This window comes from Salvia splendens, chromosome 3 (assembly GCF_004379255.2).
Source record: "Salvia splendens isolate huo1 chromosome 3, SspV2, whole genome shotgun sequence".
Taxonomy (NCBI): Eukaryota; Viridiplantae; Streptophyta; class Magnoliopsida; order Lamiales; family Lamiaceae; genus Salvia; species Salvia splendens.
The window spans coordinates 5,331,562-5,349,850 of record NC_056034.1 but is presented as its reverse complement, the minus strand read 5'-3'; the positions used below and the strand labels follow the sequence as shown (position 1 = coordinate 5,349,850).

The following is an 18,289-nucleotide window of genomic DNA, read 5'->3' as shown; positions in this document are numbered from 1 at the left end:
ATGTGGCAGGAGGATTTTAGTGCTGATGATGTGGCAGTGGCAAGGCTATGAGAGGACTATTAGGCCATCCACAACGCTGTCTCTATACCGTCTCTTAAACCGTCTCTTAACTACTATTTGAGCACTATTTGAGGGCCCCACTGTCCTTTTTTCCTCCATCTCTTAACTAAGAGACGGAACCTGCAACGCTCCGTCTCTTAACCGTCTCTATACCGTCTCTTAATTACTATTCATTCAATTTAATTTATAATTTTTTTTAAAACCCAATTCAATTTAAACAAACACACTTTATTAAAATTAAAACAATATTACAACTTAACATTAAAAAAAACGAAGACATAATTAAAATTCTAAAAAAATAAAAATGACATAATTTAATCTTCTCCGCCAAAGTTTTCCCAAATGTGCTCAATTAGATCCTCTTGGAGTTGGGTGTGTTCTCAAATGAAAATAAATATTTAACGGTAATATTACCGTTTGAAAAAAAAAATTTTTTTATTAAAAATCGATTTTTTTAAAAAAAAATGAATTATTGCGTCATCAGTGACGACGCCCACTCGCGGGCCAGCGAGTGGGCGTCACGCACGCATGGGGACGTGCCACGTGTCCCTGGCGCGTGGCGAGACAGCTCGTCTCGTGTCTCTCCGAGACGAGCTACGCGACGAGACGGTCGCGAGCTGGAGACGAGATGGGCGCTGCAATGCGTCTCGCGGGGGTCTCGTCTCTCCGAGACGAGACGCGAGCCCGGCGCGAGACGCGTTGTGGATGGTCTTACATGTCCAGAACCACTGGAGATGCTCTTAGGAATTGATCTCAACCATTTATTTATTTTATTTAAGACTTCGAGGATTTACGCAAAAGTATCTCATTTTGATATGCACCGCAATGGTCGCTGATGTCCTTGATTCGAAGGATGTTCTAAGAAAATATTCCCTAGTTTAGACATATCATGGTGGCAATATAAGGTGGTGTGTCCCACCAATACTTCGTTGACATGTGGAACTTAAAATTGACTCACATTTTGCATTTGAAAACTTTCCAAATAAGATTTAAACTAATATATAATATTCTAATATTAACATATTCCATCTTGTTGTGTTTAAGTCTTTTTCTAATGAATTGTATAAAAATAGTATCTAATCTTACAACAATTTTATAATTATGTCAATAAATCAAATTATATGATTTTTAATGTTTTATGAATTTAATATACAATATTTTATTAAAATCATAATCATATCTCTCAATCGATAATATCACATTTTTCCTTTTTTTTCTCTTCAACTTTTCTTATCATATTCATTATTATTTATATAATTTGAATTAATAATTCATTAAAATTTAATTAAATCATATCTCAATTTCACCGGATATTAATTGTATGGAGAGGGGTCAAACTCATTTATGGGTTTTTTATTTGAAAGATGGAATTGGGATATAATTCAATTAAATTTTAATAAATTATTAATTTTAATTAAAAATAATAATAAATATTAAATATTAAGACAAGAAAAAGTGAGGATAAAAAAATAAAGGACAAATGTGATACTAATATCAAGACATAATTAAGATTTTAATGAAATATTGTATATTAAATTTGTAAAATATTAAAAATCATCTAATTTGATGTAAGGACTTAATTGTAAAATTATTGCAAGTTTGAATATCATTTTATAATTTATTAAATATTAAAATATTAGTATTAGAAAAAGACTCGAACATGACAAGATGGAACATGTTAATAGTAGTAGTAGTTTAAATCTAATTTGGTAAGTTTCCATATGCAAAATGTGAGTCAATTTTGAGTCCCACATGTCAAAGAAGTATTGGTGAGGCATACCACCTCATATTGCCACCATGGTATGCCTAGACTAATGAATATTTTCTCGTTCTCAATGACTATTAAAAGAGTTGACGATTGCAAGTTTGTCGCTTGCATCTGCAAACTTTGTAAGCAAGCATGCCAAGTGAGAGTTTTATTTTTAATTCATAGCACAGATGGACAGATCTAAAAATTGAAACTCGTAGAATTAAACACAATAAATATATAATCATGGATTCGTTATTAGTTGAGCTTAGAAATAAGCAAATTAAAGTTAGTCGTTGTCGAGGTCGAGGTCGAGAATAAAGCAAGTTGAAATGAGTTATTGAATGTCGTTACCACCAACGTCGAGTTTGGAAAGTGGGAGCTTTTATTTCGTTGTCGTCTCTCCTCACCACTGTGACTGTATGTCTTGTACTCCACTTAATTGTTTATTTATTTCACAAATAAATGGGTTACTTACATTACTTCAAACTAATTTCTCTTTTTAATTTCACCAAGCTCATAATTGGTTAAATCTTTAAATTTTGATGGAGGTTTTAGGCGACACCCATGGGCCAACGACGGAGTCAATTTGACGCCTCAAATCCCACCTACCTATGTTGAATATGTGAAGCTCTCAAAGTAACTTACTAAGATTTGCAGGCAAAAATATTTTTATGTAGCATTGTACATATATTAAGCATCGAACCGAATTCATCTAAACTAACAACACTCATAAGACTAAGGGTTCGTTTGATTGCCCTGAGAGGGTAAGATAAGCCCTCTTATCTAGGGCGTGTATAGTATTTGATTGCCCTGATAAGCGTACCCGAATACCCGGTATACAACTACCGACCCGGATGTAATTAAGATACCACCCACGTTTTTGTGTATATGGCTGTCGCGGTTCTCACCTCCGATACGGCCGTATGCCATGTTTCCCGATTGTGAGAAATTGAATGTGAGTTGTGTGATTGCCCAAAAGACCCTTTATTATTTGTAAATCAATTTGGGGCTGAAGCTGCAATCGGCTCATGAATGAGGAACTTGTAAGCGGATAGATTTAATTCCCTTCATTCTCGTTCAATTTTGCAGAGGTTAGCACTTTATTTTGGTTAATGCTTGGATGAATTGCATAATTTTGTTCTCAATTGTTTGTTGGGTTCATGGTATTGAATTGCATTATTTCGGTTAATGCTTGGATGAATTGTCGCAGCGTCTTGCTAATCGAATTCATATACAATCTGGAGGTATGAAATCGGCGTCGGTTTTGAATGGGTAACGTCGAGGATTCTCGAAAGGTATGAAATCTGGTTCCCGTAAATGGTTATGATATCGGTATTAGGTTTTGAATCGAGTGGAATATGTTGTGTTTGTTCTCCAATTACGTTGACAGTATGCACGTGTTCGACCTTGGTTAGTAGTTGAAGGCAATCTTCTGTGTTTTATAATTTGGACAAGATTTTGTTTCCATCCATATTGTTTGCAATTGCTTGTATGTCCACAGAATAACCTGACCACCGTGGTGTTTCTGATAGAAGAGATTATACGGAACCACCAAATTAACATGTTTCTCATATCTTTGATGATCACATTAATTTTCCCGCAAAATCGCAAGCGTAAACGATGGGATCGGCTAGGTCAGTCTGTGGTTCTAGATTCTATCCCGGATCATGTGCGTCAACTAGATAGGCTTGTGCGTGTGACAGATAGAGCTTGTGTGGATAATTTGAGAATGGATAGGAATACCTTTGGGCGTCTATGTCGTATTCTCCATGACCGGGTAGGCCTAGTGGACCAGAGACAAGTGACTGTTGAAGAACAAGTGGCTTTGTTCCTGTGTGTGCTTGCTCATCACAAAAAATCCCGCCTAGTAGGTCACAATTTCATGCGATCATCTCAAACCGTCTCCAAATATATCCACACTGTACTCCATGGAGTTCTCACGCTTCACAACCTTTTTTTGGTGAAGCCCATCCCAATAGATGAGGCTTGCACTGATCGTAGATGGAAATGGTTCAAGGTACGTTGACATTGAGATGCTTACAGAAATTTTGGATATCCGGATCATGAATGTGGTTTGAAATGTGCTTGCAGGGTTGCTTAGGTGCTTTGGATGGGACTTAAATCAATGTGCGTGTCCCAATTGCTGACGTTCCCCGGTACCGTAATCGAAAAGGTCACATTACCACTAATACACTAGCCGTGTGTGACCCCCAGCTCAGATTCACTTACCTCCTTCCTGGCTGGGAAGGCTCGGCAGCCGATTCAAGGATTTAAGGGATGCAATCAGCCGACCTTTAGGTCTGAAAGTACCCAAAGGTGTTGTATGCACGGTTTTAAAATAAATTCATCATACTTACAACTTGTTACACCCCTTTACTTTGAGAATGTACATGTCTTGCATTTTTCAGGATGTTACTATCTATGTGATCAAGCATACCCAAATGCCGAAGGTTTCTTGACACCGTACAAAGGTGTCCGCTACCATCTCAAGGAATGGGGGGTCGGAAGGCAAGCACCCCAAACACCGGAAGAGCTTTTCAACCTTAGACACTCCAAGGCGAGGAATGTCATCGAAAGATCATTCGCGGTGCTGAAGATGCAATGGGGAATCCTAAGGTCAGCAAGCTTTTATCCGATAGATGTTCAAACTGGGCTCATAATCGCATGCTTTCTTCTACACAATTATATACGAAGTGAAATGGTAGTTGATCCTGTCGAGGCTGAGCTGGTTAATGAGGCTGATATTGATGATGAAACTGCCAACGATCCTTTGTTATGTGGTGATAATATCAGTAGCGTGGAACCATCGGCATTATAGACCCAAAAAAGGGATGATCTTGCAATGGAAATGTGGGGAGACATAAATAATGGACAAGTTTGAATGCCTATGCAAATGGACACCTTATTCTTTTCAGTGTTGAGATAGGTTGTGCGAAGTGAAGTTACTTTCTTGTATTTTTTTATAATTCATTACTTATTTTCACCTTATTCAAGCTGTAAGACATTTTATTCCACAATGCAGAGGCTTCAATTTTTTTCCCATTTTCTGATGGCCATTGTTTTATAGTCAAGTTGATTGGAGGGTCCGTATTATTTAAGTTATTTGTTATGTTTTGTGAGGTTCATACCAGCTCATATAATTACCACCATGCTATTAATCTGTTATGGGCTCATGATCGCATGCTTTTCTTATACACAATAATATACGAAGTCAAATGGAGCTAACTGTATTTAGGCGGCGTTAAACGACGTTTGGGATTCAAAATAGCAAGCCGATTAAGAAAATTTGGTGAACTATACTCACCCACAGTATACGCTAGTTCAGTCATAACACACTAACATCATACATACTTCATATTAGATAGGTATTTCACTGAAGCTGCAAACAAAGGAACCTCTCAAGGCCGATCAAACCACACATAAAACTGAACCTCAGTCCGATCAATGAGTTTGAAGTGGCACCGCACACCAACCACTAGATTGTTACGTTCCTTGAAACGTCTCCAGCCGCGTTTCACCCAAATCTTGGTGTCGTTGTGGTCGAAAATGATGTACCAGCAATCACCGTTTACATTGAAGTACACCGGGTCTTGAAGGGAAATCATTCGAATGTGGCGGCGCCAAAAAGCCATTGGAATCTCCAGTGTGCTGTTGATGTTCGACGAATCAAGCGTAACGGTGAACGTCGGGCAGCCATCCTCATCCAATACCCCTGCGTCCGAAGCATAGTCGTCACCGTCCGACGAGTCCCCACCCCCTGATTGCGTTGGCACGTAGTCGTCCGATGTATCCATATCCGGGGCATCACTATGGTCAGAGTCTCCATATCCAGTGGCTTCGTATAAATTTAATGAGAAAAAAAGGAAAGTCAGAGGCAACGACCACCTAGTAACGTACTTTATTCGGTTATATAACGCACCTTGTAGATCACCGAGAGGAGGACATCCAGTTCTTGGGTTATAGCGCTTCACAAGGAATACCCCCGCGTCGACCATGGTAAAAGTAAGCACATCATGGTGAACAATTTCGTTGGTGATCCGAAAGTCCGACCAGCCAGCGTGGAAATGGCAGCCACTCGCAATATTCAACACACGAACTGGGAAAATCCTTCTTCCTAGCAGCGTGATTAGGCGACCATCTAAATTGAAGCCAATGCCGCTGTAGTTAAGCATCATCTTAAGTGATCCGTAGTTCCTCTTCCAAGTAGTAATCTTTGAGTAGATATGCGGGTGTGGCAGTATATCGGTATTTGGAAATTCACTCTTGATAGTCTCCAGCGCCCGAACAAGGTAACCATTGTGAAATCCATTGTCGGACTTCCAGCCGTTTGCTGCCAACTCCTTTAAAGTTGCCATTAGGATTTTATCCTCACGAGCCGACCAAATGCGTCTCGACCTATCAGATTTTGCGTTTCTGTTTGGGCCCAAATCCTTGCTACCTACCATCAGTAAACACCCAATATAACTGCATGCCGGATATAATTCTGAGTTCCAATAGAATAGCAACGAACTTAACCTAACAGACTATTACCTTCTGGGCTTCCATCGTCTTCGCTACCTTCAGTGTGTTGTGAGGCCATATCAATCAAGCTGTAAACGAACAGGTGATTGATAGTTCATTAGAAACCCTATCAACCCAGGCAATGACATTACAATAGGGTAGCCATGTAAAACAGATGATTCCCAAACGGACTAGCTAAGTCGCACAACACATAGAGCAATAAACCTCAATACCGACATTTTACTTGTGAGAACAATAATGCTAACTAATACTGATACCGAGTCTTGGGTCTGAGTTATATGCAATTTACGTAGAATCTATCAGAATATCAATCCACAAACACAAACCAAATCAATCCACAAACACAAACCAAATCAATCCACAAACACAAACTAAATCAATCCACAAATACAAACCAAATCACAATAACCTCTGCCTGCCACGTTTCGGGGATGGTGTTCGTCGGCCGGCAGCTCCTGGAGTGAAATGACAGTAATGGCGCTCGATTTTTGATTTTAGGCGGTAGAGTATATTTTTGGTAGGGATGAATTAGGGCTTGGAGGATCAATTTGGAATTATGCAATTGTTTTGAGGGTAAAGCTGTCAATCGAACTCGGTATCAGTACTTTCGATCGAGCATAACAAAAACAATATAAGCTATCTGATTAATTGTCTCAGGGCAACCAAACGCCTAACATGAGATAAGCTATCTTCTTGGTTATCAGCTATATCTTACAAAATCCGATATGACTACCCTATCTCATATTGCCATCTCCGGGCAATCAAACGCGCCCTAATTATATCTACCGATCTACTCTATCAAACCGAAATCTCTTAAAACTTACTACCTCCGTCCCTTGAAACTAGAAACTACTTCTATTTTGGTCTGTCCCTTGAAGATATTTTTTTAAAACTTTCTATTTTATGAATTGGACTCCACAATCCACTACCACTATTTCCACTACTTTTTTTCTTCATCTATATTACTTTACCAATCACTTTCTTTCTCTCTTACTATACCAATTATTCTCTTTTATTTTACCAATTGTACATTAAAGCCTGTATTGTTTCAAAAGTTTCTATTTTTAAAAAACGAGGTACTCCCTCCGTCCAACCAAAGATGACTCATTTACCTTTTTAGTTTGTCTCACCCAAGATGACTCATTACTAAAAATAGAAATATCTTTTATCTCTACTTTATTCTCTCCACCTAACACATAAATAAAAATGCATAAAATCTCGTGCCGCCCAAGGAAGATGTTATCTTCCTTGGGACGGATGGAGTAATATATGTATATTGGGATGCCAATATCACTAATCACAAAAAGAAATGTGAATATGCCATTAGATATAAACACATCTTGCATCTATTAACCATTTATTTTTATTAAAAATACTAATAGAAGAAAAACACATTTATATTTATATATAGTCGCTCTTTCTAACTGATTAGAACTTCGATTGGACTGGCTAATTCAAAAATATGTTAGCAAATGAGGGCTTTGTCATCTCTTACGTAGTATACTATATAGGGAGTATTATGAACAATTAAGAAAAACTTTTGTATTCAGTTTTTCAACAATCTGAGAATTCATATTGGGCCAGCCCAGTACTATTCTTGGTAAGCCGGTGATAAAATTTAAACAGCCCAACACAAAATTAATACATGCTGGTTTAGGCCCAACAACGAGAAGTTCATCTAGGGTTTATACTCCATATATTCGCCTGCTTTTCACCAATTTCCATCTCTGCAACTATCTCTGTCGCGAAGGAGCCAACGCCTGAAGGTTTCAATCATGGCGACCCCTCAAAGGATTCTGTCAACTAAGGAGGCCGACATTCAGCTTATGCTGGCTGCCGAAGTCCACCTCGGCACAAAAAACTGCGATTTCCAGATGGAGAGATACGTCTTCAAGCGCCGCAACGATGGTACGCTTTTTTTCTAGCCCTAGATATCTATTTCACCGTCGCAATTAGATCTGCTGCTTTTCGTGTTATTTTTGCTGTTGTTGAAGCGCAGTTGTGTTTTGTTTGCCTCATAATGAAAGCACACGAAATATTAGTTTATTTCTTAGTTTTAATGGCCTTTAGTTTATGTTTTTGCAATGTTTTTCTAATTTTGCGTATTGATTCACTCGTTCCTCACTTTGAGGAATATAATTAGACTGTATTTGTATTTTCTTCTGAGTTTTATCCGCATCCGTTAATATAGGTATCGCCAAATTGCCTTATGGAGTTATTTTCATTCTGCTTTTGTGAGCAATGCTTATCCGTTAAGATGAATTTTCGCTATAATTCTGGGTTATCATAATCCACGAATTAGTTTATTGATATTTTATAATGTCATTCGTTTGCTCTATTGTTTGGCTGTTAAATCAGTTTAATTTCTTAACCAGGAATTTATATCATCAATCTTGGAAAGACCTGGGAAAAGTTGCAGATGGCTGCCCGAGTTATTGTTGGTATTGAGAATCCTCAAGATATCATTGTACAATCTGCCAGACCTTATGGTCAGAGAGCTGTTCTGAAATTTGCTCAGTATACCGGTGCTAATGCAATTGCGGGACGTCACACCCCTGGAACATTCACCAACCAGCTCCAGACAACATTCAGTGAGCCAAGGCTTCTCATTCTGACAGATCCAAGAACTGACCATCAGGCAAGTGTTTAGTAGCTTGTTTGCTTGTTGCATATTGTGAATGTGTATTGCTGCTGTATGGGTTATTGCATTCAGTATGGCTCTGATATGTATAAATTTGTCTGCAGCCTATCAAAGAAGCTGCTCTTTACAATATCCCCACAATTGCCTTCTGCGATACTGACTCGCCTATGCGATATGTGGATATTGGAATCCCTGCCAACAACAAGGGAAAGCACAGCATTGGCTGTCTGTTCTGGCTTTTGGCTAGGATGGTGCTGCAGATGCGTGGTGTTATTGCTCCCGGTCATAAATGGGATATCATGGTAATATTCATAAGGAAATTATGTATTTTACTTCTTATGCATGATGGCAAGTGTTTATTTATTGATTTACAGTTTTACACTAACATATCATTTCTGGCAGGTTGACCTGTTCTTCTACAGGGAGCCAGAAGAGGCCAAGGAAGAAGAACAGGAAGAAGCTCCTGCCCTGGATTATGCTGATTATGGTGCTGCTGCAATTGTAGGTGAATGGTCTAGTGCTCAAATCCCAGATGCCCAATGGGCACCTGAATTGGCTGGTGCAGCTGCACCAGTTGCCGGTGGTTGGGCGGCTGCTGATGCAGGTTAGCATTTCTTTAATGATATTGATGGTTGCGTAGTATGTGAATATGCATTGTAGGTGGAAGATTTGCTTTGAACTTAATCAAGCTGAATTGTTCAGAAACAAGTTCCTTAGATATGATTTCAATTCAAAACATATGTAATTGAGCCCTGGTTTCAAGTGATAAGTTTGATAACTGGCCATTTGATAGCTTTGGTATTGCAACTAATTGATTTGTGATTTACAAAAAGTGTATCTGGTTGGAAATAAACATTTATGTTGAATTGCCTGTGTAGGTCCTGATGGATGGGATGCAGCTGTGGCTCCACCTACTGGTGATGCACCAGTTGCTGCTGCTGCACCGTCTTCTGCTCCCGTTGACATTGCTCCATCTGGCTGGGAATGAAAGAGTTTTGCCTCATGCTTATTTAACCTGTCTTTGAAGAACTGTGCTTTTTTTTTCTGTACCGAAATACTATAATTGTTTTTGGCAGTCCTGAATTTTTGTAGAATGTTTTAGCAGCTGCTGTTTTCGTCTAGTTTTATGGATTGAGATTTCACTTGTTTCTGGTTCAACTTTTTTCCTAAATGTTAATTACTATGCAACTCATGCACTAAATTTGTTTTTGTTTCCGTTTTTGATATTGAAGTGTAGTTTGGCTTAATCTAGTAATCCATTACTGTTCCTTTGTTGTGGCTAAAAGTCTCCTGTTTCGTCTAATATCCTACTCACTGTGTATGTGCCATATGAGTGGAGTCATTTTGGTATGTTTTATGGTAGTGCAATCTGTTTTCTTTTTAGTAAAAGTCTTTTTCTTATTATTTTATTCTCTTTTACTTTGTACTCTCTTCTCTTTACCTTTTTCATATTCTATTTTATTCTTTTTTTTATTTAACTCATTTAACACCATTTTTCTTAAATCGTTTGATGAAAAGAAACGTCTCTACTACATGGAATGTAAGGTGTACTATTTTTCTAGCCTTTAAGGCAAAGCATAATTTTTGCCTAGTGTGCATCTTTTTTTTTCTTCCCAGTTTTTGGAAATCCTGTAGGAAGAAACGGAAATTAGCCAAGAAAATGATGATTAATGCTGATGTCAGTGGTTTTTGAAAATACAATCCAAAAAGGGAATACGAATTGTAGTAGATAAATGCAATGTTGGTGGTAGAGCACGAGTGGCTACTCAATAATCTCCACTGTTATTGATCGTTCAGGAAGATTGAGATTACATGTGATGAATTCTCTCTACCAAAACTATAAATGTAGTCATTCTTCAGACAAAAATATGGAAGAATCCGTTACAAAATTGTTGTTGCTTTTCAAATCGAGTTGGTGATATTGTCCATTACTTTTCAGGTTATGGCTTAATATTTGAGAATGTAATAGACCTCTCAAGACTTATGGCGTAAAAAGCTGCTACTAAAGACTCTATCTAGTCTACTATTGTTAATGATCTTTTGTATGCGCTCTCTAATTTAAAAAATTCTTCCGTTTTTTACATTTTTTCTTCTAATTAGGTTTCTGCTTTCCCTCCTCTCTATAAATCTTCTACTAATAGCCTATTTTTTGGAAAACTTTTCAGGTTATGCAGCTACAGGTAAGGCGTGTAGTGTAGCTTGAAATCTTCAATTTATATACGCACATTGAATTTGTGGGGATGAGACACGAAATATTGGTTGAGAAATAATTTTTGTATAGTTATTTGTACAATCGTGGATTGAAAGTTTCGAGTTAAGAAATATGGTCTCCTCGTATATTGGTAAAGTTCAGTGTTTTACAGCTGAAAATGACCAAATGGGATACCATTGAATCAAGAAGAGCAATAGGGGAGAATTTAATAACATTAATAGCAATTTGTCACAAGAAACTAACTAAGCATTCAACCCACACACAAATTTTAAACTAGAATGTCCTCAATTGACACCACGATATAGAGCTCCAGGGCAGAGTTCGTCCATACTATCGATATTCCGGTAGCCATCGTACTCTCTCAAACAAGTCCAGCAGCGTCGTGAGAGGAACTGACGAAAATCATCCTCTGTATAAAAGGTTTTCTCCTCTGTGTGCACTGGCAAGTGCTCTGGCCCATCGAACAAACAAACTTTAATCGTCAATCCTGCAATCAGGGTTGTCATTTTCAAGATAACAAGGGTGCCCTTGCACATGTTCATTATTTATGGTAACATTAGGGCATGATCAAGGGAACTTCAATCTGCAATCACCTTATAAGTAATTAATGTGACGTTTGGTGCAGTACCTTCGTCAACATGAAGAGTATAGTTCCCCAGAGGCATCTCTCTGTCCAGTGATCGAACAACATTATCTTCGTCTTCCAACCAGAACGCACGTTTTGTCCTCAACCGGAAAGCAGATTTGATGGCTTCCTTGATAGCATCTCCAGTGCCATCAATTCCTATCCTCTTTGTATAGTCACCCAATTTTACTGTTATTACCCTCCCATCAAAAGTGTTTCTATCCTCGCCTGCAGAAAATGGAATGCCAATAATATATGCAAGAAATTAATACTCCAGTTCTTTCAAATATAACAAAATTCATGTCATAGATAAAATTGGTGGCTGGACGTGGGAGGGGGATCCACTAATAAACGTAGATCACTTAATTGAACCAAATTGTATTGTAAAACAAAATGTGGACCAACCGTTTTCAGTAGGAGTCTCTCTCCAATTCCATGGAGAAACTCCACTAGCTACAACTGCATCAGCTGCTGTGATGGCAAGAGGATGTGGCTCGTGATCCAGACGCGTTTCTAAGTTAAGTGCCGATCTGCCATTCCCTGTATGCCGAAGATATATTTTGCATAATAAATGAATCAATGCTGCTAGTAAGAGAGACTACAAATTTATACAGATAGAGTGATGGAATAAACATAGGCAACATTCTCACTAGAACGCTACATAGTGATTTCCTAATAAGAAAGGAGGCATACAAAATTTTGCTATGATAACATGTTTTAGTTTTACACATTCTGCATTGAGGAATAGAATAAGATTTTCAGGCCTCTTTATCTTACTCCATGATAACACTGACAATTCTGTATAAATTAATGCAATATAATTTCACAACCAAAAGTGTGATGATGAATGTGGGTTCGATTTCTTAGTAATGGACTGTGATCAACTAGAATGACCACTGACTAGAACTTAAAGTTGACACTCACCAATATGAACAGACATTACTAGAATTATTAATATTCATGTGTTGCTATTAACAGTGTTGAGATATATAAACATCATAGAGGGACATGAACAATAGCACAAGAAGAAAAACCCAGAGCAAAGTTGTAGCTAATGTAGTGTTTGGTGTATGCCAATGAAAAGAGGTATTGTTCCAGTAAACTAGTTCGAAAATCATTCATTCAGCTGTCAGCATTACGTCAGAGAATGGTATAAACTTTCCAGCATATGCTTGTGTAGTGGAAGGGTAACTCCCAAATTGGATTCCTTGAATGCCACCAACAGATATTCTATAATTTTGGTTTGACGCTTAAATTAGCAACAGATCACTCATGGGGTGAGTTAGTACCCATATTTTAGCATCTTTTCATTCCAGTCAGATAAGTTCCCTCGACAATTGTCCAGCGCTCTTAAGCAACAAATAAAGCACAATGAAGAAGAAATAGCACCATATAATCAGCAACTTTATGCAGTACTTACACATTCCAACACACAACCGGCTTCTACCAGGATTTGTGTGTATAAATTGATTAAACCAATTTATCAGACTTAAGAGCATGCAAAGATTCTATGGCCAATACACATACCTTCCACAGGTCCAAAAGTTAGACTAGCATCATCAATACCTGCATAGGCCAAGTAGAATTGAAAATTTAATGCATCATTAGAATATGTAAGCATCTGAATTAGAGACTATCTACTTCAAATGTTTACCATATATATGTGGGCATATAAAGGCAAAAAAATAGAAGAAGGTGGCAGTGGCACTAATGACTCAATAGAACACAATTAGGCAGTAAGGAATTTTTAAGATATACAGCTACAACTATACTACAGAAGCAGTCATCAATATCCATGATGAAAAACCAATGACCTTCAATCAAAGCACAAAAAATGTCAGTATGTCTCATATCCACTACCACAACCCTCGACAATATCAAACTGAGCAGTATACAAGAGAATATTATAAATGCAGCAAACAAAATCAACACATTCATGCAATGCTCAACTCGATCTCGACTAAAATTGTTAGTACAGATTAGTGCAAATAGACCTTGGTTGAGAAAACATTTATACAAACATAGCATACTTATACTCTGTCTTTCCATATTACTTAAGTGAAGAAACCACCAAAACAGCACCTATGCTGTAGTTCATCAACCCTAACCGACTCTCTCCTACTGTCCCACAAAAGTCCAACAGCAGAGGGAAGAAGGGGATCATATGCCTATATATACCCTAGTGAAGAACACCAAAGTGGCTTTGGAGGCCGGGAAGGGAGAGACTAGATTGCAGATGAGAGGTAAAGTTAGACCTTCATCTTATTTTATTGGGAACAATAAGCCCCTAAGCTCTTTCAATCCAATTAAACCCTCTTACTTTCCATCATAGAACATAAGCTCTTCATTTTACAAAAACTAAATAAATTGAACACTCCATCTAATTGAGTTAAGTTTTATTGCTTTTGTGGACATGTGGGCCTGCAAGTCACCACCACAGTGGGGGTCACAAAAAAGAGGGACAATCAGTATTCAGGATGGGTTGAGATAAGTGGATAAGAGATTTTGAACAGACAGCGAAATCAATAAACTGTATTACATAATGCATCTACTGTTGTCATTTCATTCTGTGGACACATAATCGTAATCAAACACTTCGACAATTATAATTAAGATGGATCAGCCACTCAAAAAAATTGAAGGAGACTCTACAATTACATATATCTACGAAAGAATTTACCCAATCCCCACCCTCCATTGACAATAAAGTGTATCTGTTGACGCAACAGAACTCATCAGCTGACGATGAAGACCATCACAGCACCCCATCGGAACTAACTCCCCTTGCAATCTTGTAGTACCAAATAAAATAAAATGAAGTGATATAATTGCTCGCTAAACTATGGCATGAGGCAGCAATTTAGCTCTTTAAAGTCAATTTTGGCCCATCTACTTACCCTTGCATTACCAAAAATCAAGCACAAAGGAAATACACTTATATGCTTCCACATTGCCCACATTTTACTATCCAACAAGCACAACAAAACAAAGAAACCTATCGAAAAAATCATATCGCCTGCTTCCCTTAACCAAATTAGCACATGAAAAAGATAAATGAAAAGAGAGAACACAGAGAGAGGGGGAATCGACCTTTATCAGCAAATTGCATAAACGACTCAACCTTAGAACCCGCAGCAGCAGCGGCATCACTAGAAGTTGCAGAATTCTTCCAACAGTTACCATTTTTGCTCCTCTCCCTCATAATCTCCTCGATATCTTTATAAAAATTCATCTTACAATTCCCGCTCGTATCAGGATTATTCTGCTTGGCTTTTTTGTACTCCTTGAGCAAATTCCTCCACTTGTCCGTACACATAGTTGGCGATCGATCGAACCCCCTTTCCCTCATTTTCATCGATATGTTGTCCCACAAATGCTTGTTGGACTTGGAGGTGTTGAACAGGAAATCGATTTCTTTGCGGAGAGATATGAGGGCCCTGGTTTCCTCTTGAGCCCATGTCTCGGCCCGTTTCTTGGGAGCGGGTGAAGGCGGCAGTGGGTTCTGGTTCGCGGCGATAGAGGGATCTTCACCGCCGCTGGTGGTGGCGCCGCCGCCGCCGCTGATTTGTATGATCATGTTGTTTTCGTTGGGTGACCCTTGCTTGCTACTGTAGAAATCTATGGCGGATTCTTCTTGTGCTTGAGCCTTTTCAGAGTACATTTTTCCTTTTGAAATTGAAATTGAAATTGGAATTGAGGGGATTTGAGATTTTGCGATGTAAAGTAGCTCAGATAATCTGAATTTTTAGTGTTATCGTTTTAGTATCTTTTCGATTTGAATCATTAACATAGCTAAATTAATTTATTTAGACAAATCCAAATTAAATTCATTAGATATTCTTATTTTTATCATTTGTTTTGTACTTGAATTTTCATTTATTCATTATCTATCCTAACTTATTTATATAAAATTATTAAATGAAACTAATAAATAGGGAGTAATAAATTACGCACATTTATATTCTAAAAAATGCAGACATATAATAGAAAATCACAGGTTTCCTCTCCAACTTATTTTTAAGCTTCATTTAAAAAAAATACTAATAATTGGTTGGTTTATTAACAAAAAGGTTTAGAGTATTGATAAATTTGAGGATTTCTTGATTAATACACACAATATATGCAAGGGTCTAAAGAAATAAATTATCAAAGTAAAAGGACCTAACGATGGATATTACCGAACATTATTTCCTCCTCTCAATATCCCCTCCCTCCACTCAACCCCCACCTCCACCTCCCCTCAACAATTTGAGGTAAAAAAAGAAACACACACTACAGAGTTTGAATCCACTCTGCAGCCTGCTCCAGACAATCTTTATCAATTTCATGCTGTGTGCTTGGTGGGTTTCAACCATTCTTTCATCCTAGTTTCCACCCGTTTCGTCTCTAAGGGACGTTTGCACAAGCACCTTGTGTGCAGTATTTATCTTGCCTTTAAACTTTACACATCTTTGTCGTTCATTCACTCCATTCAATAGTGATTGGTGTCAATTTCTTTAAGTTTTATCAATTGATTTTCTTTGCATATTCTTGTCCATTTCCATTTTTGTCTTCAATCAATTCCCTGACCAAGTGTTTTTGTTCCAATAACTCTAAGCAATTCGGCTGCTAGGTTGAGAGCATTCATGTGTTAATGTTATCTGGATTAAAGATTGAATCTTTTCAGAGAAATAATGGATCTTTCCTACAAGCTGCAACGTTTGCTTATCTTTGTAGTTAATTGGGAATCTAGATGCTTCCATTCCATATTCGTTAACGTTGGTAACTCTCCTACTCTTAAAGTTGTTGTATCGCTTTTGAGTTTTGACACATAGAAGATGTAGATAGCACTAGAGGTTGTAATTTTGTTTGCTTGCTGATCTTTTCAAGTTCATAAGCAAAGTCTATCCTTTGTCTATATACTATAATAACACAAGAAGCAATTTGCATATTTAGCATTGGCTATTGTTTTCCAAATAAAATTTCAGATGTAATCCTTGGCTATTACTCCAATTTAGCTTTAACATTCGATAGTATAACTGTATTAAGATGATTTTTTATAATCATGTTGTTCTTTATATTGTTTTGCTGTAGTATGCATCTTAAGATAATCTGAATTACTATAAATTCCGCATCTTGTTGTCGTCGGTCTGATTTTTAATGGCACTCGTTTGTAGGTGGCAGTCAAACTATGACAAATGCTTCTGTTGCTAGATTTAGTGGAATTAACAGAGCAGTGTTGCCACTTCCTCGTAGGAGAAAGTTCCAAATAGCATTTACAAGAGACTTTTCAACCTGTGCTTCACCGTATGCATGTTCATCATCATATGCCGTGAATACCCCTGCTGCTTTTGTGTTAAATGCCCAACTCGCAGCATCAAATACTCCGCAACGCTCTGAAGAATGGTTTGCACTGCGCAAGGACAAGCTAACAACGAGTACCTTCAGCACAGCATTGGGAATGTGGAAAGGCAAACGCCGCTATGAACTATGGCAGGAAAAAGTTTTTCCTTCAAGCATGCAGGCAGCTGAGGGCTCTAAAAAAGGCGCTATGGAATGGGGTGTTCTTAATGAAGCTGCAGCTATAGAGCGGTACAAGAGCATTACTGGCCGGGATGTCAGCTCGTTGGGGTTTGCCATCCATTCAGAGGACCGATTGGATTGGATTGGAGCTTCCCCAGACGGGCTGCTTGGATCCTTTCAGGGAGGTGGAGTTCTTGAAGTGAAATGCCCGTTCAACAAAGGGAAGCCAGAGACAATGTTGCCATGGAAGACAGTTCCATTTTACTACATGCCTCAGATACAAGGTCAAATGGAGGTGATAGACAGGGATTGGGCAGATTTGTATTGTTGGACTCCAAATGGAAGCACTATATTTCGTATTTATAGAGAGCGTGGCTATTGGCAATTGATGCATGGAGTTTTACGAGAGTTTTGGTGGGAGAACGTGATGCCAGCAAGGGAAGCCCTTGTGTTGGGAATGGAGGAAGAAGCCAAATCATTCGAGCCAACATCAACACACAAACTAACTGGACTTATCATCGCGAAAAGCTTAAATTTATCCGGGGAAGCAAAGTTGCTGTGCCGGGAGATAGCAGGTCACGTGGAGTTCTTCCGTTAAGTGGTTTTTGGATAAGTGCAAAGAATATTCAGACTTGTTCTTGTAGGTGATAGATTGGCTCATCTGTCATTCTTTATTTTCGATATCTTATTTCTTGATAATTTATATTGGCTCCAGTGCTAATCATTCAGCTTATTTTTAATGGAAATTTCATTTAAGCATGTCTTGCCATATTGGAGACTATTATTGTCCATTTATTTTGACACTTTAGCCTAAATATTATGTTGATGTTGGGTGAAATTTAGGTGAAATAAGGGCACCTCTTAAAGAAGAAGAAGAAGCAGCTCTTAATTATAACGAATTAACACAATTCAAATCAATGCCAAATTGCCCAGATATGATTTTCAACTACAGCAAAATAAATTTCTTATAATTTCAAG

The 18,289-nt window shown here is 38.0% G+C and overlaps 3 protein-coding genes and 1 long non-coding RNA gene across 6 annotated transcripts; 3 read left to right on the top strand and 1 right to left on the bottom strand.

Moving 5' to 3' along the window:
* The first annotated feature begins 3,916 nt into the window (after nt 1–3,916).
* LOC121794690 lies at nt 3,917–4,852 on the top strand. The gene is made up of 2 exons (XR_006049340.1): nt 3,917–4,126; nt 4,219–4,852. It is a non-coding gene; the product is annotated as an uncharacterized LOC121794690 (long non-coding RNA).
* A 3,195-nt stretch (nt 4,853–8,047) lies between these two features.
* Nucleotides 8,048–10,219, top strand: LOC121797211 (40S ribosomal protein SA-like). The gene is made up of 5 exons (XM_042195960.1): nt 8,048–8,239; nt 8,707–8,969; nt 9,077–9,274; nt 9,375–9,576; nt 9,851–10,219. The coding sequence occupies exons 1-5, from the start codon at nt 8,107–8,109 to the stop codon at nt 9,958–9,960; spliced, it is 906 nt and encodes a 301-aa protein (XP_042051894.1). The 5' UTR covers nt 8,048–8,106; the 3' UTR covers nt 9,961–10,219.
* A 1,141-nt stretch (nt 10,220–11,360) lies between these two features.
* LOC121794526 (trihelix transcription factor GT-4-like) lies at nt 11,361–15,594 on the bottom strand. 2 transcript variants are annotated; one of them, XM_042192722.1, is made up of 5 exons: nt 14,900–15,593; nt 13,337–13,375; nt 12,215–12,349; nt 11,813–12,037; nt 11,361–11,671 (listed from the first exon to the last, which is right to left on the bottom strand). In XM_042192722.1, exons 1-5 carry the CDS (start codon nt 15,468–15,470, stop codon nt 11,469–11,471), a joined length of 1,173 nt encoding a protein of 390 aa, XP_042048656.1. In that variant the 5' UTR covers nt 15,471–15,593; the 3' UTR covers nt 11,361–11,468. The 2 variants fall into 2 exon arrangements, with proteins under 2 accessions (XP_042048656.1, XP_042048657.1); XM_042192723.1 differs by having other exon boundaries at nt 11,529–11,671; nt 11,778–12,037; nt 14,900–15,594.
* Nucleotides 15,595–15,976: 382 nt separating this feature from the next.
* LOC121797131 lies at nt 15,977–18,070 on the top strand. 2 transcript variants are annotated; one of them, XM_042195863.1, is made up of 2 exons: nt 15,977–16,149; nt 16,966–18,070. In XM_042195863.1, the coding sequence occupies exon 2, from the start codon at nt 16,980–16,982 to the stop codon at nt 17,907–17,909; it is 930 nt and encodes a 309-aa protein (XP_042051797.1). In that variant the 5' UTR covers nt 15,977–16,149; nt 16,966–16,979; the 3' UTR covers nt 17,910–18,070. The 2 variants fall into 2 exon arrangements, with proteins under 2 accessions (XP_042051797.1, XP_042051796.1); XM_042195862.1 differs by having other exon boundaries at nt 15,977–16,570.
* The last annotated feature ends 219 nt before the right edge of the window (nt 18,071–18,289 follow it).